Genomic DNA, 27,151 nt, shown 5'->3' on the forward strand with positions numbered 1-27,151 from the left:
GAATAGGGCATCAGGATAGTCAAATTACATGCTTCCAGCGGCAGGAAAATGTGGCTGGGCTCCTCTCAGGAATGGGAGTTAGGAGAGTACGTGGGGGCCAGAACTGCCTTGTTTGGTAAGGAGCCTGTGGAAAGCAGGTGCTCCTGCAGCTGGTACCCAACTCCCTCCTTAGCACCTCAGGATTCAAAATGGAAAGAAATCTTGATTCTTATCATCTGGTAAAACTTCCTCATTTTACCAGTCAAGAAGATAAGTGAGTCATGGAAGACTGAGCTATTGAAGAGGAGTCCTGACTCCTACACTGACCTTCCAACTTCCTTTGGAAACTGTTCTATTACCAACACATTCATCATACTTTCCTGCTACTCTTTAAAAAAAAAAAATCTTATTTTCAATTCCAAGTCTAGCCCTCTCTCCAGTCTCTCCTCCACCCCATTGGAAAGGCAAGAAATATAATACAAATTATATATGTGTGTGTGTGTGTGTGTGTATGTATGTATGCGTGTGTATATAAAGTCATTTCCCTATATGAAATCATTTCTCTATTACTCTTACAACCTTAAGGCATGTTAGCCCTAAAGGAGTCCAAAGACTGAGGATGTCTACCAAGAGCTGAATGGGAAGAAATTACTTATTTGCAAGGTGACTGAATTCTAATTACTGCAGTGGCCGATAATGACTTCATAATGCTGAGAGAGCTTGCCTCCCACTTCTTGGCAGAAAGCATATATGCAAAATAAGACATTCTCTGACATCCCAGTGTCTTGATTATTTTTGTTCAACTTTATTTTTGGGCCACAAGGGAGGCCTTGACTTAGTGGACTTAGGGAATAATGATAAAGAAAAGAGAAAGAAAGAAAAGCACAGAAAAATGGAAGAAAGCGAAAAGTACAGAAGCAGACACAATCTTTTAAAAAAAATTTTTATTAAAGCTTTTTATTTACAGAACATATGCATGGGTAATTTTCCAACACTGACCGCAAAACCTGTTCCAAATTTTCCCCTCTTTCCTTTTACCCCCTCCCCTAGATGGCAGGTAGTCCAATATATGTTAAATATGTTAAAAAATATTAAATGCAATATATGTATACATATTTATAGTTATCTTGTTGCACAAGAAAAATCAGCTCTAGAAAGAAAAACCTGAGAAGGAAAATAAAATGCAAGCAAACATCAACAGAAAGCATAAGAATGCTATGTTGTGTTCCACACTCAGTTCCCACAGTCCTCTCTCTGGGTGTAGATGGCTCTCTTCATCACTGAAAAACTGGAACTGGTTTGAATCACCTCATTGTTGAAGAGCCACGTCCATCAGAAATGATCACCATATAATCGTGTTCTTGCTGTGTACAATGATCTCCTGGTCCTGCTCATTTCACTCAGCATCAGTTCATGTAAATCTCTCCAAGCCTTTCTGTATTCATCCTGCTGGTCATTTCTTACAGAACAATAATATTCCATAACATTCATATACCACAATTTACCCAGCCATTCTCCAATTGATGGGCATCCATTCATTTTCCAGTTTCTAGCTACTAAAAAAAAGGGCTGCCACAAACATTTTGGCACATACAGGTCCCTTTCCCTTCTTTAAGATCTCGTTGGGGTATAAGCCCAGTAGAAACGCTGGATGATCATAGGGTATGCACAGCTTGATAACTTTTTGAGCAAAATTCCAAATTGCTCTCCAGAATGGTTGGATTTCCCGCATCCCCTCCAACATTTAGCATTATCTTTTCCTGTCTTTTTAGCCAATCTGACAGGTGTGTAGTGGTATCCCAGAGTTGTCTTAATTTGCATTTCTCTGATCAACAGTGATTTGGAGCATCTTTTTCATATGACTAGAAATGGTTTCAATTTCTTCATCTGAGCATTGTCTGTTCATATCCTTTGACCATTTATCAATTGGAGAATGGCTTATAAATTTGAATCAATTCTCTATATATTTTAGAAATGAGGTCTTTATCAGAACCTTTGAATGTAAAAATGTTTTCCCAGTTTATTGCTTCCCTTCTAATCTTGTCTGCATTTGTTTTGTTTGTACAAACACTTTTAAACTTAATACAATCAAAATTATCTATTTTGTGATCCATAATGATCTCTAGTTCTTCTTTGGTCACAGATTCCTTCCTCCTCTATAAATCTGAGATGTAAACTATCTTATTGATGCCAGTGTGGTCCCTTTAAGAATTGATTTAGTCCTTTCTGTCTGATTCCCACCCCCTCCTAGTTGATGCATTATCAGTCCAGGACCTTTTGCTTCACAAATCCTGGTCCCTTTGAATTCCAATAGAAGATTCAGGCCTGTCCCCACCCCACCAGGATCTGAGCCAACTTGGGACTCCACCCAGGGGCCCCTTTAGCTAAATCTCTCATTATAAAAGAGCAAGACTGGAATCCTCTCTTTGCAGAGGTTCCAAACATGCCAGCCTTACGCCTGACATACCAGGACCCTCTGTCCCCTGGAATCCTGTTTCTGGTGCCCTTCTCATCTCTTTATCCTCACCTATTTCCTTATTTCCTATACTTTAACCTTACTTCCAACACCATAACAAACCTTTTTTGTCAGTCTAGCTTTTCGGGCCAATAAATTCCTTTATTGGGGACTGGCACTGCCACTAGACCCCATTTAGCTCCGTATCCTTGCCCCGAATCCAAAGGGGTTGCAGGGAAGCTCCGTTTGACTCCCTATACCCCGAACCTGCCACTAGACCTCAATTAAAACCTAATTTCATTGAGGTGCCTCATCACTGTTCTTTCTGATTTGTTTATAATCTCATTCTGTCCATCTAGGTCCTGAACCCATTTTGACTTTATCTTGGTATCCAGCGTTAGGTGTAGGTCTATGTAGGAATGTCACTTGGGCTTATTTCCACCACTGAAAGACAGAAAACAACGTCCGCCCACATTCTCCAGGGAAATCCGGGGTTAGACGGATTACCGGCTGGTCTTGTAACGCGCAGAAACCGAGCAAGATAGAGATTAGAGAGTGCGTAATAATTTATTACATGGAGAGAGATACTGGGATCAATTGGAGCCATGGTTTGGTCCCAGGGCTGAAGGAGACTATGGGCTCCAAGAATCCAGCCAGTGATGGGAGTTCTCAAAGACGTCCGTGCGCTGGCTCAGACGCAGGGGGCGGGGGCTGAGAGCGGGACTCTGGCAGGGGGGGGGGGCCTCCGGAGATGGGGGAGGCACCGGACATGGGGAGGGGGATCTCGATAGGAAGGTCTCTGGGACTCTAATAGGGGAGAGAGCTTTTATCCTTATCAAGTATTCTGATAAAGAGGGAGGGGAGGCTTTGCGGAACTGCGGAGCAGGGAAACGAGGCAGCGCGGAGTCAGGACAGTGAGAGAGAACTGCGGCAAAACAACCGGAGGAGACCGGGGACAGTTCCTGACTAGCCAGAAGACTGTGAACTGCGAGACTGCAGCCCTGGAGTGAAAGGGAGCCGCCCGCTGGGCCGCTGCACAAGGCGCCAGCCTTCCCAGGAGGCTCTCCGGCGGGGGGGGGCGCCAGCCTTCCCAGGAGGCTCTCCGGCGGGGGGGGGCGCCAGCCTTCCCAGGAGGCTCTCCGGCGGGGGGGGCGCCAGCCTTCCCAGGAGGCTCTCCAAGGGCCGGCTGCTGTTTGCTGTTCGAAGTCTCGGGTCCCGGCCGTTCTCAGGCTTCGGGCTTTTCAGTCTGGACCCCACCACTGGTAACGAGCGCCAGCACGCGCACGCCCGGGGGCCCGCCTGGAGCGGAAGTGACCCTTCCCGCAGCTCCCGGAAGGCGGAGGGGGCCGTCCCTCCCACCGCGGGAAGCTGAGCCCGGGCGCGGGCGCCCCTCGGGAAGCTCCTCCCCGTTCTCTGAGCAAGGGGACAGGGGCGAGAACAACCCATTTCCCAGACCCACTTCTCGTTCTGTGCCGCCTGCGGCTAGAAGGGCTCCCGTCTGTTCTGGGGGAGCCCCGAGCCCCGAGCCGTCCTCGCTTTCTACATTCATAAGGAATGGAAATCCTGCAGCTCTGCCCGAAAACGAAGGCGCTGGGACCGTAATTTGGGGCAAGAAGCAGGTTCACGTAACCAGAGAAAAAAGCAAGGAACGTAAAGGCACCACAAGGAAAAAAGGGAGAAATGCCCTCGGTTCTTGGAGCGAGTCCACTTCTCGCGCCCTGGCCTCAGACACCTCTGGATGAGAAGAGGGCGGACTCCATTTCCCAGGATTCCTAGTAGTGTAGGCCCCAAAGGAGCGTGCGCAGGCGCAGTGGCCCGTCCTAACCTAACGTGAGGCTGTTTTACATAGGGAACAACCATGCGAGAGGGAAGGTTTGCGCACGCGCCGCTAAGGCTTGCGGCCCCTGCACAGTCTCTTACTGGCCTCCATTCTGGCGTCATCATGCCGTGGCTAGATTCTATTTCTATGAGCCCACGGCGCCACATTGCATTCTGGGTAGAGTAGTTCAGCCGTTCCTTGTGCGCAGACTCAGTGAGTGGGGTCGGGCTTCCTTTCCTCACGGTGGGCTGAGAACCCAAGGCGGAGAGTACGCATGCGTCCTGGCCTCGCGCGGCCAGAGAGCAGCCTCCGCCGGGGCCGCGGGGGTCCTGGGAGCGTAAGGAGGTGAGTGCGGACTAGCGTGGACGCGGTGCCTTCTGGGAGGGGGCTGCTGGGGGGCGGGGCTAGCGCCCGCGCGGCACCTCCCATGCTCAAGAACCTTCCCGGAGTCCCGTTGGACTGTGTCGGCGCCGAGCAGGGAGCCGGGGGAGTGGTGTCCAGCCACGCCCCTCCCTCCTGGGACTCGGGGCCGCCCCTCCAGAGAGTCTGTGGTCCTCTTGGGCAAGGCCCTACGCAGCCTTCCCGGCACCTTGTCCAGAAGGGCCGTGAGCCCCCGGCCACATCCTGCCTCACGCAGGGCCTGATGGGTCATCAGCGGTTCCTTGGTGACTCCCCCGGCGTTGCAAGGACAGCGGCTGAAACCTGTCCTGAGCATTTATGCAGCACCTACAGTATGCAGGGCTGGGTGGGGGAGGGAAAAGAAGGGGAGACTCCAGGGTCGTTCGGGTCATTATCATTGGGGCACTCCTACCCCACCTCCCATTCAAGTGAACCCCACTCATGCCAGCGTCCCTCCCCCAAGGCTCACAGTCAGTACCTGGGGCAAAGGAGGGGACAATGGTCAGTGCCCCCGCTACCGGCTTCTCCACCCTCCTGCAGCCCCGCCTTCCCCGGACACAACCTGGCCAGCATGGAGGAGATGGAGGTGAGCACAGGCCAGAGCCGGACTGCAGGGCGCCAGGTGAGGTCCCTCCACTGGGCACGCCCCCACCTCGTGGCCCCTCCCTGAGCACGCCCCCACCTCGTGGCCCCTCCTCGGACACGCCCCCACCTCATGGCCCCTCTCTGGGCACGCCCCCACATCGTGGCTCCTCCCCAGACACGCCCCTACATCGTGGCCCCTCCCCAGACACGCCCCCACCTCATGGCTCCTCCCTGAGCACACCCCCACCTCGTGGCCCCTCCTCGGACACGCCCCCACCTCATGGCCCCTCCCTGAGCACGCCCCCACCTTGTGGCCCCTCCTCGGACACGCCCCTACTCGTGGCCCCTCCTCAGACACGCCCCCACCTCGTGGCCCCTCCCTGAGCACGCCCCCACATCGTGGCTCCTCCCCAGACACGCCCCTATCTCGTGGCCCCTCCCTGAGCACGCCCTCATCTTGTGGCTCCTCAGACACACCCCCACCTCATGGCTCCTCCCCAGAGACGCCCCCACCTCATGGCCCCTCCCTGAGCACGCCCCCACCTCGTGGCTCCTCCTCAGACACGCCCCCACCTCGTGGCCCCTCCCTGAGCACGCCCTCATCTTGTGGCTCCTCAGACACACCTCCACCTCATGGCTCCTCCCCAGAGACGCCCCCACCTCATGGCCCCTCCCTGAGCACGCCCCCACCTCGTGGCCCCTCCTCGGACACGCCCCCACCTCATGGCCCCTCCCTGAGCACGCCCCCACCTCGTGGCCCCTCCTCGGACACGCCCCCACCTCGTGGCCCCTCCCTGAGCACGCCCCCACCTTGTGGTCCCTCCTCGGACACGCCCCCACCTCATGGCCCCTCCCTGAGCACGCCCCCACCTCGTGGCCCCTCCCCAGACGCGCCCCTGTCTTGTGACACACACCCCTCCTGCGCAAGCCTTCATCTTGTGTTTCCTCCCCTGGTGACGCCCAGTCCCACAGCCCCTTCCCCCCTTCATCCCTTGTGACCAGGCCTCTGGGGCTCTGACCCTGAATCCGGCCTCTTACTTCGTTCTGCCACCCCCTCCGCCTTGGGAAGGTCTGGTGGGGGGAGACTGGGAGAGAGGGGCAGCAGTTTGCCTCAGTTTCCTCATCTGTCAGTTGAGCTACAGAAGGAAGTGGGTAGGAAAACCCTCAGTGGGGTCACGGATGACCAGACCACAGAAAGTGTTAGCCACGAATAGTCTTGTTCAGCTGTGAAGGAAAAAATGGATGGATGAATTAGTGAGGGACCAGGTGGAGGAGGGGCAGAAGGCCCGCTGTTGGGGCAGAGAATCCTGCCCAGAGCGGGCAGGGATCCCGGAGTGAGCTCGGTCCCTGGTTTTACATAGAGGGAAACAGCCCTGGAGCAGGGAAGGGCCTTGCCAAGGCCATGCCAGGCGGAGGTGTGGGGGCAGGGGTCACGGGCTCTGCCACTTCCCCAGGCTTCCCCTCCGGCTTCACTGCCGGGGCATCCTTAGGGACAGCCCAGGGCGCGGGGAAGAAGAGCTGAGTTCAAATCCAGCCCCGCAGATGCCCACAAGGTGGTGAGCTGTCTGGTAAGACAGCGACTGTGAAGCGCTCCTCTTGGGCACACAGTAGGTGCTGGATAAATGCTTCTTCCTGCCCACATGATTCCAGATTCCAGACTCTTGCCCCCGGCCCTCAGTGCCTCCAGGGCTGCCCCGGGGGAGCCAGAGCCGGTGCTGGCAGCGTCTCCCATTCCTGGACCCTGCTGACCCTAACCTGCCCCTGCCTCTCCCTCGGGGGTCACTGCCCCCTGGGTCTCCCGGCTCAGCCTCAGTGTGCACCGGGGAGCTCTCCCAGAGTGTGTGTGGGAGCATGAGATGGACACACAGAAAGGCAGGCGGCCCTTTGGTGGCTGGAGCTGGCCAGCGCTTGGGCCTCAGTTTCCCCTGCTGGCTTTTTAGCCAGCCCCGCCCCCCTCCCCCAGCAGGAGGTGTCGAGTTGCTAGGCTACAGCCAAACAGAAATCCGGGCTCCACTGGGGGGCATCCCGAGTACAGGCTCCCCCGCCCCTCCAGGGGTCAGTGGGAGGGGGCTCGGCCCCAGAGCCAGGACTTGCTGGGGGGCTTCCAGGAAGGACTGTGTCCCTGGGCCCGGGCTGTCCATCGTGGGCACCCGGCCGCCCCCTGGGTCCCCGGTAAGAAGGGCCCATGGGCCGTTTCAGGACTTGGTGACCTTCCGGGACGTGGCCGTGCACTTCAGCCGGGAGGAGTGGAGCCGCCTGGGCCCCGCCCAGAGGAGCCTCTACCGGGAGGTGATGCTGGAGACCTTGGAGCACCTGGCCGCCCTGGGTGAGCGCTGCCGGCTCCCCCCCACCTTCCCCCCCACCCCCACCCCGTTCTCCTGGGCCGGGGTCTCTTCAGCCATGTTCAGCCCACACGGGCTATGGGGCGGAGCCTCACTTCTGCCCTCTGTGCCTGAGGGGCAGGGCTTGGCCCTTGGTGGGGGGGCGTCCCAGCCTTGTGTCTCCCAGTCAATCCCGGGGCAGGGAGACCCGCTCTCCTCTGGAGGGATGGATGAGTCAGGCTGATGGAGGGGCCCGGGCCCCTCCCCCCGCTCCTCCCCACCACCGTCTCCTGAGCGCCCGCCTGTCTCTCCCGTGAGCAGGGCGTCCGGTTCTGAAAGCCGAGGTCATCTCCCGACTGGAGCGAGGAGAAGCGCCCTGGACGCCGGAGGGACTGGGGCCCGGAGACCGAGGCCTGGGTGAGCGAGGGGCAAGGGATGGCGGGCGGGGGTCGGCGGCCCCTTCAGAATGTGGCCGAGGTCAGGGCGGGGGTGGGATCGGGGGAGACGCGCTTCCTGGGGAGATGTTGGGCCTTCTGCCCTGGGGAACGATCCCTCCGCCCCGGGGAACGATCCCTCCGCCCCGGGGAACGATCCCTCCGCCCCGGGGAACGATCCCTCCGCCCCGGGGAACGATCCCTCCGCCCCGGGGAACGATCCCTCCGCTCCGGGAACGATCCCTCCGCCCAGGGGAACGATCCCTCCGCCTCGGGGAACGATCCCTCCGCCCTGTTTGGGACCTCGGGGACAGGCGGCTCCCTCGCGGCCTGCTGCGGGAAACCACAGGAAGCCCAGAAGCCGCCCCTCCTCTGGGCAGTGTGGCCGGGCGCTCACCCCCGGGTGGCCGGTGCCGCGCCTCCTTGCCCTGGCTTGGCCCGCCGGTGGCCTCCAGGGGTCAGGCACAGCTGGCAGTCCCTGGGCTGAGGGCTCGGCCCTTTCCCTTCTGGGAGCCTGGCCTCGGGCAGGGCGAGGGCCTTCCTTGCAGCCTGAACCCGACTCACGTGCACCTGCCCCGCGTGCTTCCTCGCCGAGTGAGCCCGAGAATGGCCGGCTCGGCGTCGCCAGCTTTCTGGGCGCTCTCAGAGGCTGCGGGTCCTCCCCTGCGCACTCAGAATCGGCTGCTTCAGGGGCGGTCAGTCCGGGCGAGGGGGTGGGGCCGGCCTGACTCCCTGTCGGGTGGGGGAGGTGTAGACCGGGAACCCGGGAGAGACGGGGCCGGGGCACCGGGTGTGCGCCGGGAGAGCTCGGCCAGGGACGCCGGCGCTTGCTGGGGGGTGCGCAGAGGTGGGCGGGCCATTTTCTAGGGCAAGGGCTGATTTTGCCCTGGGTATCCTTCCCTGGCCGGGACACCACAGGGGCTTAATCGGAGCTTCTGAGCCAGTGGAAAAGACCTCGGGAACGGGAGGGGCCTGAGTTTGTCCGGGGCCCAAAGGCCCTGAGCCATGAAGGGTGTTCAAGGAAAGACTCAGAAGGCGAAGGACACAAAAGAGTCATTTCTTTTCACCCTCACGACACTCCTAGGAGGGAAAGGTCATTATTATACCCATTTTACAGATGAGAAACGGGGCACACAACGGTTAGTAAGCGACAGGTGAATAAGGGTCAGACGGCACTCGGGCCTTCCCGACCAGGCCCAGTCTCTGTCCCACCCTCCGCCCTCAGTGGCCCTTTCTTAGCTTCGGGCTGCCAGCAGTTCTAACCCTCCGTCCAGCGGCAGCAGCGATCAGGGACTGTTTTACCCCTGATCTGTGGGGAGCCCCACTTTGGGGGTTCTGGTCTGGCGGGGAGGAAAAGCCTTGTTCTCGAGGTAGGACTGTCAGGGACGTTCGACTCGTCAGAGCCACCGGCGGAAAAGGAGAACAGAGGGGGAGAGAGGGGGCAGATGATCAGTGGGAGCACCAGAGGGAAGCCGCAAGGGAAGCGCTCTGCGCGGGGGGCACCGCTTATCTCGCCTTTCTACCCACAAGTTTAACTGAGGCACATTGGGGGCGGCAAGGAGAGCAGCGGCGCGCAGGGACGGGGGACGGGCGGCCGCTGGCGAGGGACTGGATGAGCTGTTGGATAAGCCGTTTCCCCAGGTGTTGGGCGCCGGGGTTCGGCGGAAAGCGGCCGCTCCGGAAGCTTCGGTTCTGCCCTTCCGATGTCTCAGGGAGAACTTGGGCAGAGGTTGGTTCAGATTTCTTCCAAAGACGCGTGGACCCATTTACTGCGCGATCCCTTTAATGTATTTGTCTTTCAGAATTCAGACTTGTTTCCTTTGCCGTTGTTGTTCAGGATTTTGAGCAATCTTTACAATGGTCTTCAACAGTCCGGAGGAAAACCTTTAGAACTCCGTTTGGGGTTTGGGGTCTGTGAGAGCTCTCTCATTGGAGCCAGCTAAAGTTCTGAGCCAAAGGGCCCAAAGTAAAAAGGATAGGCCGCTGACAGCGGGCTAGTTTCCAAGGAAATGTTACAATATTTCTATATATGTATATAAAATTTTACAGGAAAGAGAAACAAAGATTAGGTTGATAAGCCAATGGGACGGCTAGAGGTACAGTGGAGTTGTGGACCAGGGGTGGACTCGCTGGCTTACCGACCAATAGATTGTTCCTTGTTTGTGGCCCTTCCCAGGCGGGAGCCTCAGGGTTGCTCACACCTCGTCATCATTAGCAGATTGATTATATTTAGCCTCCCTGCTCCCTGAGACTCTCCCTCTCAGGACAAAGTCGCCTTTTTTTTTTTTTTTTCCAGTTTGGAAACAACCCCAAGTCCTAGGATTGCGATTAAGCATGAATTCCAAGTTTAGATGAGTCTTTAGTTATCAAAAAGAACAGAACTGAATTTGTCAGAGGAGCTGACACTCAAGGCTGGAAAAAGGATCGCTGCCACAAATTGGATTAGGAGAAGGGGCTTCAGTTCTTGTCTGCTCAGTTTCCATTGCTCCCCCAGGAGACCATCCTTCTGCCCTGAACTTGTACTTAGTTTCCCTTTCTTGTTGTTGGGGGACATGGTGCCGTGACTTGCATGGATTGGATTTAAGTGAGGGATAGCTGGGCAAGGTCTCCAGCCTCCCTCTGGTCCGGAGCCATCTGGGATCCGTGGCCAGATTATCAAACAGGGAGACTGGAGATGGCCTTGAACGCAAGGGGAAGCCCTGGCCATTTCAAATGGAGGGCTTTCCCAGACCTGTTTGACTGAGACAACATTAATTAATGCTCAATTATGATTAAGGCTAATAATAATCAATAATTAATGATTAAGGCTAGGTGAGAAAAGAGGCAGGTCATGGCCTTCGGTCCAAAAAAATCCTTCTGGGAAGTGAAGACCCTCACTCAGGCTTTCAGACCAAAATGGGAACAATTGTTGATCCCTTCAGAGCCTTTGGTCCCTAAGGTGACAGAGGGAGGCTGGATTAAGACTCACTGTTGACCTTTCTGGAGTGATTGGGTTTAAGGCATTGCCCTTTAATCTAGTTTGCTCTGATTTTTCTCTTGATTTTTTTCTCTCCCAACGTGATTCATAAAGCAATCTGTATATTAAAAATAAATAAAGATGACACGGTGATTTACACATTAAAAAAAAAACATAACCTGTGAACCCCAAGATATCTTGGGAGGGTTCGTGACCAAAATTTCTATTTCTCTGGCAGAGCATCTGCAGGTAAGGATGTGATTTCCCTCATGGATAGAGGGAAATGAGGGAGAGTGAGGAAGGAGGAAGCTACGTTGGCCAATTGGCCCTGGCCATTGGGATCCCCAGAGGGGCAGCTGCGAGTACTCCCAAATGGCTCTTTGTGCTTCATTCTCAAAGAGGACCATGGATGGCATCAGGGAGGGGATGCCATGACCTGCAAGTGAATTGGATTGAAGGGAGGGAGGGCTGGGCAACGTCACCTGCCTCCCTGTCCCCTCCAGAGCCATCTGGCTCCTGTGGCAAGTATAGATTCCTTCCCTCCCTCCTATCCCACACTGGCACCTCCACCCACAAACCAGAGGCTAGAATCAGGGTCAGGGAGGTAGAATTTGCATAGAAGCAAGTTTCAGTTGAAAGGCGAGGAGAGATCCTGACCGAGAGAGCTGTCCAAAAGGGGAAACGGACTGCCTTCGGAGGCGGCGGGCTTCCCTGCTCTCAGAGCCAACGCTGCATGGGGCATTCATTGCCTATGCTACAGTGGATGTTTCTTTCTGGGGATTCTTTATCAGGTGGCCACTGAGGCCCCTTTCAGCTCTCACACTCTGTGACTAGAATTTCAATTGTAGAAAATTGAAAAGCCTTTGCATGAATGAATTGAGAATAATGAATGTGGTTTGTGGGAGTATTAGCTGTTTGGGCTGGCATATTAAATCTCTTGAGGCTGTAATCCACAAAACTCCCCAAGTATTTTTCACCAGGATTATTGTTGTGATAGTTTTTGCTGTGCTTTATGTGTGAAGTTTTTTATTTGTTTTTTTTGTTTAGCCAGAATATACGATTTTTCATTTTTTCCTATTCAATTAAATATAAAATCTATTTTATTGATCTGTGGAGACTTTTTCCTTTTAAATAGTATTTTTTTCCAATTACATGCAAAGACAATTTTTAACATTCATTTTTTAAAAAAAATCTTGAGTTCCAAATTTTCTTCCTCCTTTCTTGACCTCCCTCCTTGGAATGATAAGCAATTTGATATAGGTTATATACATTCAGTCACCTAAAACATGTCTATATTCGTCTTGTTATCTAAGAAGAAACTTTTAAAAAGAGGAAAAACATTTTAAAAAATTAAACGAAAACAATATGCTTCAGTCTGCTTTCAGAGTCCACCAATTCTTTCTCTGCATGTGGATAGCATTTTCCCTCATAAGTCCTTAGGAATTGTCTTGGATCAGTGTATTGCTGAGGAGCTAAGTCATTCATAGTTAATCATTGCTATTATCGTGTATGATGTCCTCCGGTTCTGCTATTTCGTTTTGCAACAATTCATGTAACTCTTTTCAGGTTTTTCTGAAATCTGCTCATAATTTCTTATTCAGCTATTCTACTGTTGATGGATATTCCTTTTCATTTTCCTTTAGAAAGTGATGAGGATTTTTATGAAATGGATTTCAGGGTCAGACTGTATTCCTGGGCATGTATTTGATTAATCAACAAAAGAGTCTGCTTCATATGGTTTAATTCATGGGAATGGGAAAGAATTATTCTAAACATCTTTAAACAGATGGCAGAAGTTAGTCAAGTCTGCTATTAGGATTTTATTCAGACTTTTTGACAGTTTATCCATTGGTCAATGACTAGTCCTGATATGGATGTTTTCCCTTATTTTAACTGCAGTGATTTTGTTTGTATAAAAACTTTCTAATGTCATGAAATTGGGATGGGTCTTGTTTTATTGTATCCTTTTGAATTCTTCCCCTGGCCGTCGTTGTCATTGCCCACATCCCTTCTCTTCCAGTTTTTTAGGATGTTTATATTTAAGTTCATTTAGGACTATTCAGGTATGTAGTATAAAGCTGTTCAAAACCCTTTTAAAAAATGTTTTCCCTAGAATTTGTTTTGAATAAGAACTTCTTTCCAAATAATTTATCTTCTTGGGCTTATCAAATATTGAGTTGTTGTTTTTTAGCCTTTTTTTTTCCAGCATTTTTTCAGATCTATTGATGTTAGAGTTTGGAGGGGATACATGCATTATCTCCTTATATTTGAATACAGGTAGTTTATCCATCTTTAGTCACTTTTCATTCATTCTATTTTTTTTTCTGTTTCTCTTCATTCCTGTGTTTTGGGTTTTATGTTTCCAATACATGTAAAGATAGTTTTCCGCATTTATTTTTGTAAGATTTTCTGTTCTAAATTTCTTCTCCCTTCCTTATCCTCTTCTCTCCCCAAGACAGATATAGATTACATATTTCCAATCTCTTTAAACATATTTCCATGTTAGTCATGGAATGAAAGAAGAATCAGGACAAAAGGGAAAAAAGCACAAGAAAGAAAAAGACCAAAAAAGGTGAAAATAGGATGCTTTAATTTGTATTCAGTCCCCTTCATTCTCCCTTTGTATGCAATTGGCATTTTCCATCCCATCTCTATTGGAATTTTCTTGAATCACCCCTTTCTGAGAAAAGCTAAGTATTATAGTTGATCATCACATTATCTTGTTATTACTATGTACAGTGGTTTTTTTCTGGTTCTTTTCTCTTCACTCAGCATCAGTTCATGTAAGTCTTGCCAGGATTTTCTGAAATCAGCCTGTTCATCATTTTTATAGAACAATAATATTCCATGACATTCATATGTCATAACTTATTTAGCCATTCCCTCAATTGATGGGCATCTACTCCCTTTCCAACTCTTTGCCTCTACAAAAAGAGCTACTATAAATATTTTTGCATATACGGGTCCTTTTACTTTTTTTATGACCTTTTTGGGACACAGAATCAGTAGTGAGGATACTGGCTCAAAGGATATGATAGTTTGACAGCCTCTTGGACATAGTTCCAAATTACTCTCCATAATGATTAGATCATTTCATCGCTCCACCAACAATGCCTTAACGTCCAGTTTTTTGACATCCCCTCCAACATTTCTCACTTCAGCTAATATGAAAGATGTGAGATGATACTTCACAGTTTTTAAATTTGCATTTCTATTGTTAACAGTGATTTAAAGCACTTTTTCATGTGACTATAAATGGCTTTGATTTCTACATCTGAAAATTCTCTGCTCATATCCTTTGGCCATTTAATAATTGAGGGATAATTATATTCTTATGAATTTGACTCAGTTCTCTCTATATTTTAGAAATGAGACCTTTATCAGAAACACTGACTATAAAAATTATTTCACAGCTTTCTGCTTCCCTTATAATCTTGGCTTCATTGGTTTTGTTTGTGCAAAAACTTTTTAATACAATGTCATCAAGATTATCCATCTTGCATTCCATAATGGTTCCTGTGTTTGAAGTTCAAAAAATCTCCTCAGCTCTACTCTTTTTACCAGGAATGCTAGGAAGATCTCTCTCTTATTAAAGTTTCATTTATTTTTTTCCACTGTAAGATTAGATACAGTTTTGCTGGGTAAGTTATTCTTGGTTAAATGAAAAACCAGAACTTTACAGGATTTACTGAGAGGTTAGTTCATTGATCTCTAAGAATCCATCAAATCAAAATCCATCAAAAGCAAAGTGCGAGTAAAGATTGATTCTTGAAGTGGGATTCTTGGCTCATTAAGAAAGCAGATGAAATTCAGTTTTATGCTGATAGGAGCAATCTAGAGCATTTTTATGATGCCCTGAAGCCCGTTTATGGGCTAAAGATATATCAATCAAAGACATCGCAGTTACTCAGTGCTGATGGAAACACATTAATTAGTGATAAGAACATAATCCTGGAGAGATGGACTGAATCCTTTCCTGGTGTTCTCAACAGTCCATCATTATTTAATGCTGAAGCCACTGACTATACACTTCATGTGAGTCAGTCCCCCTTGGGCCAAGTTTCCAGTTGAAGAAGATGCATCATTAGGCTCCTCTTGTGGTTGATTCTTGTGCAATTGAGGTTAATAATAATAATAAAGATAATAAGGGTTACTGTTTCTATAAAGGCTGACTGAAATTTTCTGGTTTATATGGTAAAAGGGAGATTATCCCTCAGGATTTCAAGAATGCTTCTATTATCTGTCCCTATAAAAGAATAGGAAGTAGATTGCTCTGTGACTATCATAGGGAAGTCTTTGTCCTAGTCATTGGAAAGATTCTTGTTAGTCCTTCTTACTAGGCTGGTTCTTTATCTAGAAAACAGTCACCTGAGAGTCCGAAAGGACTGAGGAATGGTTGACATAGTGTTTGCTGCCTGAAAACTACAGGACAAATGCCAGGAGCAGAAAAGAAAGTCTATGCAAATGTTCATTCATCAGACCAAAGCCTTTGATACCATCAGTCATGAGAGCTTGTTGAAGATCATGGCAAAATTTGGTTGCCCAAAAACGTCCATCAGTATTGTGCTTCAGTTTCATGTTTGCATGCTTGCCTAGGTTCTGGATAATGGACAACAATGGGGGTGGAAGCTGAGAGACTTGCCAAGCCTCAGAGAGCCATAGGTGTTGGAGGCTGGTTTTGAATTCAGGTCTTCCTGACTCCAGACCCAGTGCCTTGACTTGATGCCTTTTGTCCACTGAAAGCTGTCCAGACCCAGTGACTTGATGTCTTTTGTTCTCATTTTGCTTTTATTTTCCAATTTGGCCTTTTTTCCATTCTTGTGCAAAATGTTAGCTCCTATAAAAAAAAAGAAGAAGAAGAAGAAGGAGGAGTGAAAGCACTTCAGCAAATGAACCAGTCTCTCTGTGAATGTATTTGAATATAATTTACTTAGTTCTGAAGATTGAGGTTTTCTCTTACCCTCCTCAGCAACTTGTGGTTTTAATACCCCTATATCAATGTTCTGGGTTTTGCAGATAATTCATTATTTTCCTTGATGAAACAGTCTCACACTTTAAATGTTAAACAGTTTTCTTTTTTCCTGATCAGATAAAAGTGAATATTGATTTTTTTGGTTTCCTTCAGGATCCATTTGTCAGGAACAGCAACATGACATCAAGGACTTACCTGTGCATCGGGCCATTTACCTGACAAAATCCTCCCAGAAGAGACTGCAAAAGGTGGGTGTTGGGGATGACAAAGTGCTCAGAGAAGCTGGGAATGTCATTCCATTTTAGGGAAGTAGCAGATAAAGAACAAAGAGAAATGGGTCAGAGCAGGGATGAGTCATAATTAATTACATGAAATCTTGTGGTAAGATGAATGTCCCTGAATTCAGTATTTCTGGGGAGAAGTTGCAGTGTGGCACCAATCATTGTAAATATGACATGTTTAGCCAGAGCTGCAAACAGTTTTTAGCTATAATGAAATGTCCTTAGGTAAGATACTTTGTAAGGCCAACAAATACAGAAATCCCTTCACTTAATACCCAAATCATAATGCATTTCATACACTTATGGACTAAAGAAAATCTTAAGTAAAAAGAGCATTTCTTTCTTTTAGAAAATACATGCTGGAAGAGAAATAATATGACTATAATGGATGTTGGAAAGCCCTCATTAATAATTCCTGCTCTCTTTTATAGGAAATGATTCATACTGGTGAGGAACCGTATAAGTTTAAAGAAATTGAGAAAGCCTTTAGTTATTTGGGAAGTTCTAATGATTATCAGAAAATTCATACTCCAAAGAAACTCCATCTTTTTAATGAATCAGGGAAAACTTTTCTTCTACCTGAGAAAGCACATGTTGGGAAAGAATCCTTTAATTCTAATGAATGTGAGAAATCCTTTCAGTGGGAGTGTAAACTTGCTGCACATCACAGAATTTACACTGAACAGAAACTCTTTGAATGTAGTGAATGTGGGAAAAATTTCAGCCAAAGGTCATCCCTTATTTCACACCAGAGAATTCACACTGGCAATAAACCCTTCGAGTGTAGCGAATGTGGGAAAGCCTTCTACAACAAATCTCAGCTTACTGTGCATCACAGAATTCATACAGGAGAGAAACCCTTTGAATGTAAGGAATGTGGGAAGAACTTTAGCCTGAAGTCATCCCTTATTTCCCACCAGAGAATCCATACTGGAGAAAAGCCCTTTGAATGTAATGAATGTGGAAAAAACTTTAGCCAGAGATCATCCCTTATTTCCCACCAGAGAACCCATACTGGAGAAAAGCCCTTTGAGTGTAATGAATGTGGGAAAAACTTTAGCCAAAGATCATCACTCACTTCTCATCTGAGCATTCATACTGGAAAGAAAGCCTTTGCTTGCAACGAATGTGGAAGAGCCTTCTATGACAAATCTCAGCTCATTTTACACCAGAGAATTCATACTGGAGAGAAAACCTTTTTGTGTAATGTATGTGGGAAAGCCTTCTATAGAAGGTCTCAACTTACTGAACATCAGAGAATTCATACTGGTGAGAAACCCTTCGAGTGTATTGAATGTGGAAAAAATTTCACTGTGAGGTCATCACTTATTCAGCACCAGAGAATTCACACTGGAGAGAAACCCTTCGAGTGCACTGCATGTGGGAAAGCCTTCTACAACAAGTCTCACTTTACTGAACATCAGAGAATTCACACCGGAGAGAAACCCTTTGAGTGTGCAGAATGTGGGAAAAATTTCAGCCTGAGGTCATCACTTATCTCACATCAGAGAATTCATACTGGAGAGAAACCCTTTGAGTGTAGTGAATGTGGAAAGAACTTTAACCAGAGGTCATCACTTATTAAACACCAGAGAACCCATACTGGGGAGAAACCCTTCGAATGTACCGATTGTTGGAAAAACTTCAGTTGGAAGTCATCCCTTATTTCACATCAGAGAATTCATACAGGAGAGAAGCCTTTTGAGTGTAATGAATGTGGGAAAGCCTACTACAACAGATCTCAACTTACTGTACATCAGAGGACTCATAGTAGGCAGAAATCTTTTGAGTGTACAGAATGTGGGAAAAACTTCAGTGAGAGGTCATCCTTTAATAAACATCAGAAAATACATGCAGGAGAGAAACCCTGTGAGTACAACAAATTTGGAAATTCTATCATTTATTGTACATCAGACAATTCATTCTGGACAGGAACCCTTTGAGGGTAACTAATGGGAAATATTTTACTACAAATTTCAGCTTTGTGAACATCAGAAAATTCAGAGAATTGTGCTACAGAGAAGTCCATTCAATATAATTATGGAGAAAGCCTTCACTTGAAAAGACCACTTTATTGATCATCAGAATTCCTACTTGAGTAAAACTCTTTGAGTCTTACAAATCTGGAAAACTTTAGCCAGAAGTCATCACTTACCAAACATGAGAATGCCACGGAGTCAACTAAGTGATCCAGTGGAGAGAGTTCTGCCCATGCAGTCAGGAATTCTGAATTCAGATTTAGTCTCAAGATTCCCTAGCTGTGGGATGCTGCACGAATTAGTTAACCTTTTCAACATCAGTTTCTTCATCTGTAAAATGGGGGATTTGGACTTAGTGGCCTCTAGGTCTTTTCCAGCTCTAGTCTGTGATCCTAGGAGGAAATCCATTTATGTAAAGAATGTAGAAAAGCTTTTCTACAATGAAGAAAACTTACAAAACAGAATTCATACTGGAGGGTAAGCCCTTCCAGAATGAATATGGGAAAGCCTTCGGATACGGCTCATGCTTGACTGTATTAGAAAGCTCATATTTGAGAAAAAGATATTAAAACAACGCCAGAAAGGATATCTTACTGATCAATTCCATTAATACAATTAAATATGAGAAAGCTTTTAGCACTAGTTAAACCTTTTCTGAGAAGGGGTCAAGAGAATTGCTACAGAATGGAAAGAATATGCAATCAGAATAGAATCCACTTTATTGCAATGTAGAAGACAAGTCAGTGAATGGCTTTATTTTGTACCTCATTATCTCCCATAGCTGTGTGTAACTAACAGAAAACACATAAAATGTTGAGCTCTCAACTGGTCAGCCCCTAGTTTTGGGGGTGAATTATATGTCAGGGGAGGGAATGCAAAGACTTTCAAATCTACTTTGCCATTGGACTTGGGAGTCCTGGGGATGCTCCATCTTTTGGTTGGCTTTGGAGAAGAACTGAGGGACGGGAAGCTCCCCATAAGGCTTTGCCATGACTACCCATTGCACTTGAAGTAGAACCACAGTCTAAAGCGACACTACACATGGCAAGAGATGAGCAATATGGTTCCCCCTTCTCTCTGCCGTGGCATTATGGTGGAGCACTGTGCTGGACTTGGAGCCAAGAGGGTCTGGGGGCAGATTCTGCCCCAGAAACCTCCGAGGGATCTGCAAGTCATACTCTGAGCCCCAGCGAGTGAGAGGTCCAACCTCAGTGACTTCTCGGGTACCTTCTGCCTCGAAATCTCTGATGGATTCATACTGAAGGTGACCTGCAAAAGTCTAACCCGCCATTTGATTAAGTGCTGAGCAATAACATTTTGTGGTATTTGGGGAGAAAAGTACCTTCATCTTCCTCTGGGCTTACCCCTTTGGTATACTGACTGCCTCTACATAGCAGCAAGTTACATTAGTCAGTGCTCTTGGGGTGATCTCTGCAGAATCAGTAGCAATTAGACAACTATTAAAAATGTTTTTTACAAATAAATTTAAGTATTCAGATGTATGTATATAAGCACATTTACATTTCATTAAATTTTACTGATGCCTTCTAGTTTTACATCATAATCATTTCTGGACAGAGCTCTTTCCCCATCCCACAATTTTCTCATAAAAATCTGGTAAGAGAAATTGATAAGGATCTGAAAGATCATTGTCAGTGTGAGCTCTTCTGCAAAAGGGAAATTATCAAAATATGTGAATGGGCAGTTTTTAAAAGGAGAAACTATATCAACAATCCCATGAAAAGATCATCAAGATCTCTGCTACTTGAAAGAATATAAAAGAAAATATCAGATATCATAACAGGGTTAAATTAAGAGACTTAGTCCTATCAGCGTGGTTATTGGCTCAGAGGACCACAAATTAGCATTGTCTCTATCGTGTTTTTATAATTTCCTAATTACATTTTAATCTGGTTCTCCATATTTCTGTGCTGCTTGATAGCTCCTTCCAGACAGGTAAGTTTGATTCCTCTACCCCACATAAAATTGACACAAATTAAGTACTGGCTTTGGCAAAACAGGCGTGCGTTTAACCCAGATTTAAGAGTTGTGAATGGCTTAAATGACAATATAACAAACCAAAAAAAAAACCTCTTTGTAATAAAACCATTGGAATGTTTTCTATTTACTTAAAGTGATTTTCTTTTTTATTTTAATATCATTTTTGGAATCAATTGAATTTCTATCCCTTTCATTTTCAAACAGAAAATGATAGACCTTTAATAGTTCTTTGCTCTGTTATGTAAGAAGACTAGGGCTTTCGGCTGGTAATGGTCAAGTTGGAGCCCCTTTGTTGATCCTCCTCGACTGGCTTGCCAGGGATTTTCCTAGAGCACCAATCTGATTGCCCTTCCCCATTGATTACCTCCATTTGATGCTGCCTCTTCCAACATTAAATAGGCGGTTTCTTAGTACTTAAAACTCTACCTCCATTTGATGCTGCCTCTTCCAACATTAAATAGGCGGTTTCTTAGTACTTAAAACTCTTCAGGACCTGATCCCCTTCACATTTTCTTCCGCTTTGCTTTCTTTCACACTCTAGGGCTTGGCTACACTGGTCTCATTACAGCTCCCATGATGACTCTATTTCCATACTCCATCCTTATCCTGGCTCTCTGCCATGTCTAGAGTACTCCCTCCACCTAATCTTGATTTCCTTCAGTATTCAACTCAAATCCCACCAAATGCAGGACTTTCCTACTGCTAGTGCCTTCTCTCTAAGATTATCTTTTATCTACACTATATTTTGTATGAATATAATTATTCACACAGTTTCTATCCTATTATAATATGAGCTCCTTGGGATGGGGATTTCTTTTTTTATTTTTTATTTTTTGCTTTATATCCCAAGTGCCTTGCACATAGCAAATAGTTAATAAATGCTTATTGGATCATGGATTGCCATGATTTCTGCTTATGCCAATTTTTTTATTGTATATTTGTATAATTTTTCTTGCCATTTTGGTGGGGTTTTCTGGTCTCTTCAAAATTATGATTTCATAGATGTGTTCACCTAGATGGAAATGGCTTTGTACACCTGGTTCACAAATATTCCTTGTTAAATTAGCTGGGGGCACCGCATTGCACAGAGTGCTGAGTCTGAAGAAAGACCTGAGTTCAAATGTGACCTCAGGCTAGATTCCTAGCTGTGTGACCCTGGGCAAGTCACTTAACTTGCTTCAGTTTCCTCATCTGTAAAGTGGGAATAATAATAGCATCTATCTCTCTTGAGTTGTTGTGAATTGAATGAGATGATTTTTGTAAAGTATTTAATTTGATAAATGTTTATATCCTTCTTTCTCAAGATATTTTGTGTAGTGATGGAAGAAATGAAAATTCAAATCTTATAGACATCCAAAGGTACTGTTACCACCCTCACCTATAGCCCCCATGAATTAATTTGATTGTAATTTTAGAGTTTTGTAATACCCTTGTCTGCAGTCCTCCTGGAGCCTGAGTTGGGTAGAAATATTTCCAAAAATGTGATTTTCTTATGTACATTTTGCATAAGGTCTGTCTCCTTTTCTCCTCCCTAGCATGGGGACTAATTTACCACAGAATTACTTGTTTAGAGAGACATCCAAATTTAGGAATTAAAATATTAAGTGTTAGAAACAAACTCACTCTGAAAGTCAGATAGCAAAAAAATTTTTTTGAATAAAGTCCAGAGGAATTGGACATTTCTGGCCAGAAATGGGCTCCACCATTCTAATGGAAAGAGTACTAGGTACCAAAGCAGACAAGTTTTATGCTGCTAGTTTGTAGCAGTTCCCTTCCCTCAAAGAATGGATTGGTTAGTTCCTCTTAAGGTTGCATCAGGTCTTACCTGTATTCCTAAACATGCTCCCCGTCCCTTATCATACATCCCTTGTTCTGTTAACGAGGTTCTAATTCTACATGGGGTGTGTCAGGTTATATGCATGAGGCTTATTAAGCAAGCGCAACAAAGAGAAGCCTTTTCTGGTCTTTGAACCTGGTCAGTTTAAACCAATTTCTAAACCTCATCAAAGGTTTGGAGCCAAGTCTCTTCTGAAAGTGCATTGGTCAGGGATGCTTATTATCTTACATTACCTTGAGGCTTACATCATTCCGTGGAAACTTATCTGCTCCTGGTTTTGGAGGAATCGAAACTTAACTTTGGGTTGTCTCTCATACTAAGGAGGATCAGAAATTATTTTTGTTTTAAGGGAGAAAATCTTATAAACCTAGAGAAGTATCAGTAATTCAATATTTGACCAATCCAAAGAAATTACTTACAGAGGGACTCGTGATTTGACAAGAATTGCTCAGAAAACTAGGAAGCATTTGAGCAGAAAATAGATATATCATATACTATACTATCGTGCAACGTTCCCAACAGATACATAATGAAAATGTCAGATCAGGTTTTTTTAAGAATGGAAGGAGTAACCATCTACATTTATGACCAAACAAAAAATAAAGGAGACCCCCACAACGTTTACTTCATAAATATGCTTGCAAGTCAGTATGTTATTTATTTCTATGTCATATTAAATATATGTAGGGAATTAATACAAATATCTAATAAAAATATTCTTTAATATATTGTGGTAAAAAGTATATTAACAGTTTTTGGTTTAATGGAAGGACAGATCTCTTTAATAATTAGAAGCAGCAAAAAATGAAATGGAATACCTTGGATATCCCCACTGAGAGTCTTCACACCAAAGTTGGATGACTACTTTTTTTAGTATATTATAAAGGTTTTTTGTTTTTTTTTTTTAACCTGTTAGGGATTGGGATGATGTCTTCCAGCTCTCTCCTGAGTGGGCAGATGCTATGATCTAAACATATAGGAATTAGAATTGAGATCAGTTGAAACAGCACCAATTCAGTTCTGCTGTCATAAAGCTTAATTTCTTCTTGGGGAAATAATATGCATATAGATAAAGATATTCAAGTAATTGGGAATGAGGCTTCAGTGACAGCTGAAAGATTTCAGGAGAGTCCTTTTGTAGAAGGCAGACTTGGGCTGAGTCTTTGAAGAACCTACAGATTCCAAAAGACTGATTAGAAATTCTCCAGAGCATACCCAGGAGGGCGCTGGAACCAGCTGTCACTGGCGTGGGAGAGATGATCAAATTTTCACTCTGAGCATTTAAACCTCCGAAATCAGCAACTGAGGCAAGTCAGGACTTGATTTATTGTTCTGTTGATTACATACACTTAGGAATGTGTTAATAATGAAGACTAAGTGTGTGTACATTTTTTTTTGTCTTCCAAAGAGCTTGGTTATTAAACATTTACCAGCACATCCCTGAATTGCTATATAAACATTGCTTAAGCTCAGCAGAAATGCAATAGAAACTTAGGGAATGAGATCATCACTGACTGGAGACCCAGTGATTGTAACAAGAGGAGGAAGAATAGGATAACTTAGCACTTTAAGATTTGCAAAATGCTTTTCATCCATTAATTTGTTTAAGGCTCACAGTAACCTTGAGTATACCTAGCATGGGGAATAGCTTTTAAAAGGCACAGGGATGTCAGTGGAAATGTTGTAGAAGCTGGGAAAAGCAAGTAAATCAATTTGGGTAGAATAATTCTGTGGCAAGGTCATGTTAATGGCCTTGAAAGTCAAAGATGGGAGGAGAAAGTGTGGTTAGAAGCTAGGACTTAGACCCAATTGTACCCCAAATCTCTCAAACCCTGTAAAATGAAGAATTAACTGGCAAAGGAGACTCCCCTGTAAATGTCACTCAGCCCAGAGACAAAAAGACCCCAACGGGAAGGTTCTGAAGCAAAGGGCAAAACAAGCAAAGGACACCTGGGGAGGGGCTTCTAGCCAATATGGAAGGAAATATCCCCAACTCCCAAATCTGGAGGAGGCTCTGGACAAAGGTCTCAAAGGAGCTGGGGGGAAGGAACCCAGAGCTCTGTAATGAGAGAGAAACCTGTGGTGGGAGATCAGCACTGGAGTAGCCTGGACTTGCTTGAAGGGGAAGCCCACACAGGATTAGGCAGGTCCTTTTCAGCTAGCCTCTGATCCAAGCCTAGTCCCTCCAATCTAGACTCCAAGACCGACAGAACCAACAAAACTCCAAGTCCAGTAAGCTTTGCCTTAACGCGTGTTGTGAAAACATAATTTGTCCCCATGCAATTGACATATTGGGGAACAATTTGAGCATAATCGTTTCATGTTTTTGGCACACTTTTGTCTGAATGCACAGCTTGAACCAAGCTTTGTAGAAATTCACAAAACACACATAAACACACATCTCATACTTTTACTACATACATGGATTATCCTATCAGGTTGTCTTTTGCTGTTCTTCTGCATTTGTAAATTTTCTTGTGTTAATTCCCTCCCTCCCCCGTCACACACATGCACACATTCATTCAACATCCCAAATGTCTCTAACCATCTTAGCTCAAAAATGCCAGGCAATGTATGCAAAAGGGAAGCATTAAGATTTGAATAGAAGATTGAAATAAAACATTTTGAAAAAAATGAAAGGGCATATAATATTTCTCAAACAATAGGCATGAAGGAATTATAGTCCATCAGAAACAATGTCACAAACATGAAAGAAATGTGACTGGAAATGTTGTGTCCCTAATTCCATTTCCTCTAGAAGTCCTGTGGGGTTTTATTGTGTTGTTTTATGTAGCATAGTGATTTAATATCTGAGTGCTGTCCCAGTGGGTAAGCTCTAAAGAAAAAAAAAATCTCATAAATTTAATTAAATTCTCAAGAAAAATATCTGAGCCACAGGGACTATGCGAATATTTGGAAAAATAAATGAGATACCAAATAGAATAGCTATGGAGAAAAGAATGGCCCAAAAAACTGGCAGTTGAAACTCTGTAATGGAAATCCTAACACAAGAACTGAATACTCAAGAAAATAGAATGAATACAAACAAATAACCCAATTAGACAATAAGAAATATTAAAACAAAAATATAAAATTGAAAAACTTAGAAATATAAAATTGACCTAGAACATAGATAAAAAAAGAAAAACTAATAAGTATTAGACTCTGAAAATCATGATAAAAATATTCTGGATACTATATTTCAAGAAATCATAAGTAACAACTACCCAGAATTCTTAAAACCAGATTAAAAAAAAAAAGTAAAAATAGAAAAAAATCCACTGGTTACCTCCTGAAAGAAACTCCAAAAATGAAAACTCCCAGGAATGTAATAGAGAAATCAGGACTTCCAAGTGAAAGGGGAAAAAGTCCTCTAGCCCAAAAGAAAATGTCAATACCAATGAGCCAAAGCAAGATTTGGCACCTGCACCTTAAAAGTGAGAAGAGCTTGGAACAAAAGATAAAGATTTAGAGCCAAGTATGAAATATCTGGCAAATTTAAGTATAATCCTATAAGGATGCAGTTGGCAAACGTACCTTTATGAGATATTTCCAAGCAATCCTTATGAAAAGTCAAGAACTGAGTAGATATTTTGATATGAAAAAGCAGAAGCTAAGAGAAATATGGATAAGTATAGACAATCATTTATTTGGAAAGAAACATGGGGATGAGGTATCTATATGCTAATGGAGGGATAAGAAACAAATGTCTTATAACCCTAATATCATAATAAAGAAAGGTAAAAAAAAATGGCAAAGGAACCAGGGCTATCTTTTTTTCTTCTTTTTCTTTCCTTTTTTCCTTTTTTCCTCAGGAAAAAAGATCTAGCCATAGAGGGGAGGAAAGGAGGAGGAAGAGGAATAAAAACACTATCATATAATAGTCAATAAACATGGATGAAATATCTACTTTGCTAACTCTGGGGATACAAATACAGATGAAAAGACAGTTCCTGCTCTCCAGGAGTTTACATTCAAATGGAGAATACAACTCAAAAAAGGAAACTGAAAAGTGAAGGGATGAGGGGCAGGATACAGAAGAAACCAGATACCCAGGATGAGGATGTGATGGAGCTAGTGGGAAGCTTACAATCTAATGAAGGTAGATGACACACAGAAGGAAGCTGAAGATGGGGGGGCTGTACTTGGCAGGGGGACATGATCTTGGTGGAGGTGAACCATGCAGTGCAGCTGGTGGGAAATGAAGCCTGGCAGAAATGTGTCTGCAGTTTGCTAGGAAACATTCCAGAGAGTATTTGGTGGATGGTCAAAAGAAAACAAGTAGGAAGTGATTTTTAACAACATGTATCCCACATAACCTGGACAGAACTAGATGACAAGTTTGGGGGACATCCCAAGCCTGGCACAGAGGCAGAGATGAAATAGGATAGACCTCTGAACTGCTATAATAGGATGCAAAAATAAGAGTCCCTTATTGGGAGCCCACTCTGTTCTTCCTCTAACTCTATTGTTCAGCAGGTTAGCTCCATAAGGTCTGGACTGATTTTCATATGAACTAATTACTGGAAGGCCAATCATTAGATTTTTTTCCAAGTGTTACTAAATTATATTAAATCTTATCACTAGCTTCCTTTAACACCGTTCCCTAGTGAATGTCCACAATTGACCTGGAACAGCGATGATGGTTGAAGAAGAATGGGGGCATCATGATAGGAGTTGGGTTCCTCCCTTGGATAGTTACTTGGAGAATGTCCAAAGACTACCTGTAAACACTTGAGAGGGGCACAGAAGGCACTTCCCAGACACCTGAAATCAGAGATTATAGAGACTGTGAAAGGACTTGACACTCCTAAAGCTACATTGGATCTCTTGCTATATACCTATTGTAATGTTGTTGGTTTCATTATTTCTTTATGTCTTATGGATTTATTATTTTGTGTGCTGTGCATCATTTTTGCTCAGATTGCTTTGGAAATTGTTAGAAAATCATGAAATTATTAGTCTTTAAAGGAAAAAATCGAATGGTTAAAGTTTGAGTAAGAGTATAACAGAATGGTTAAAAAAAAAAAAAAAGGAACATAACTCATTCTCTGTCTTCCCCCACCACTAAAGTTGCAAAATAGAAAAAGAAGGCAACAGGCTTGCTCATAAACTACAGATTTGCATGAAAGG

At 45.2% G+C, this 27,151-nt stretch overlaps 1 protein-coding gene across 1 annotated transcript; it reads left to right on the forward strand.

Annotated features, from left to right (window-relative positions):
- Positions 1-4,506: 4,506 nt before the first annotated feature.
- LOC127556823 (gastrula zinc finger protein XlCGF57.1-like) lies at positions 4,507-19,730 on the forward strand. Its single transcript, XM_051990267.1, is given in 7 exon segments — positions 4,507-4,598; positions 5,193-5,274; positions 7,437-7,563; positions 7,880-7,975; positions 16,074-16,168; positions 16,633-17,973; positions 17,975-19,730. Coding segments are annotated over 7 exon segments (1,992 nt in total). The 5' UTR covers positions 4,507-4,527; the 3' UTR covers positions 18,155-19,730.
- The last annotated feature ends 7,421 nt before the right edge of the window (positions 19,731-27,151 follow it).

The sequence above is a fragment of the Antechinus flavipes genome, chromosome 3 (genome assembly GCF_016432865.1).
Source record: "Antechinus flavipes isolate AdamAnt ecotype Samford, QLD, Australia chromosome 3, AdamAnt_v2, whole genome shotgun sequence".
Taxonomy (NCBI): domain Eukaryota; kingdom Metazoa; phylum Chordata; class Mammalia; order Dasyuromorphia; family Dasyuridae; genus Antechinus; species Antechinus flavipes.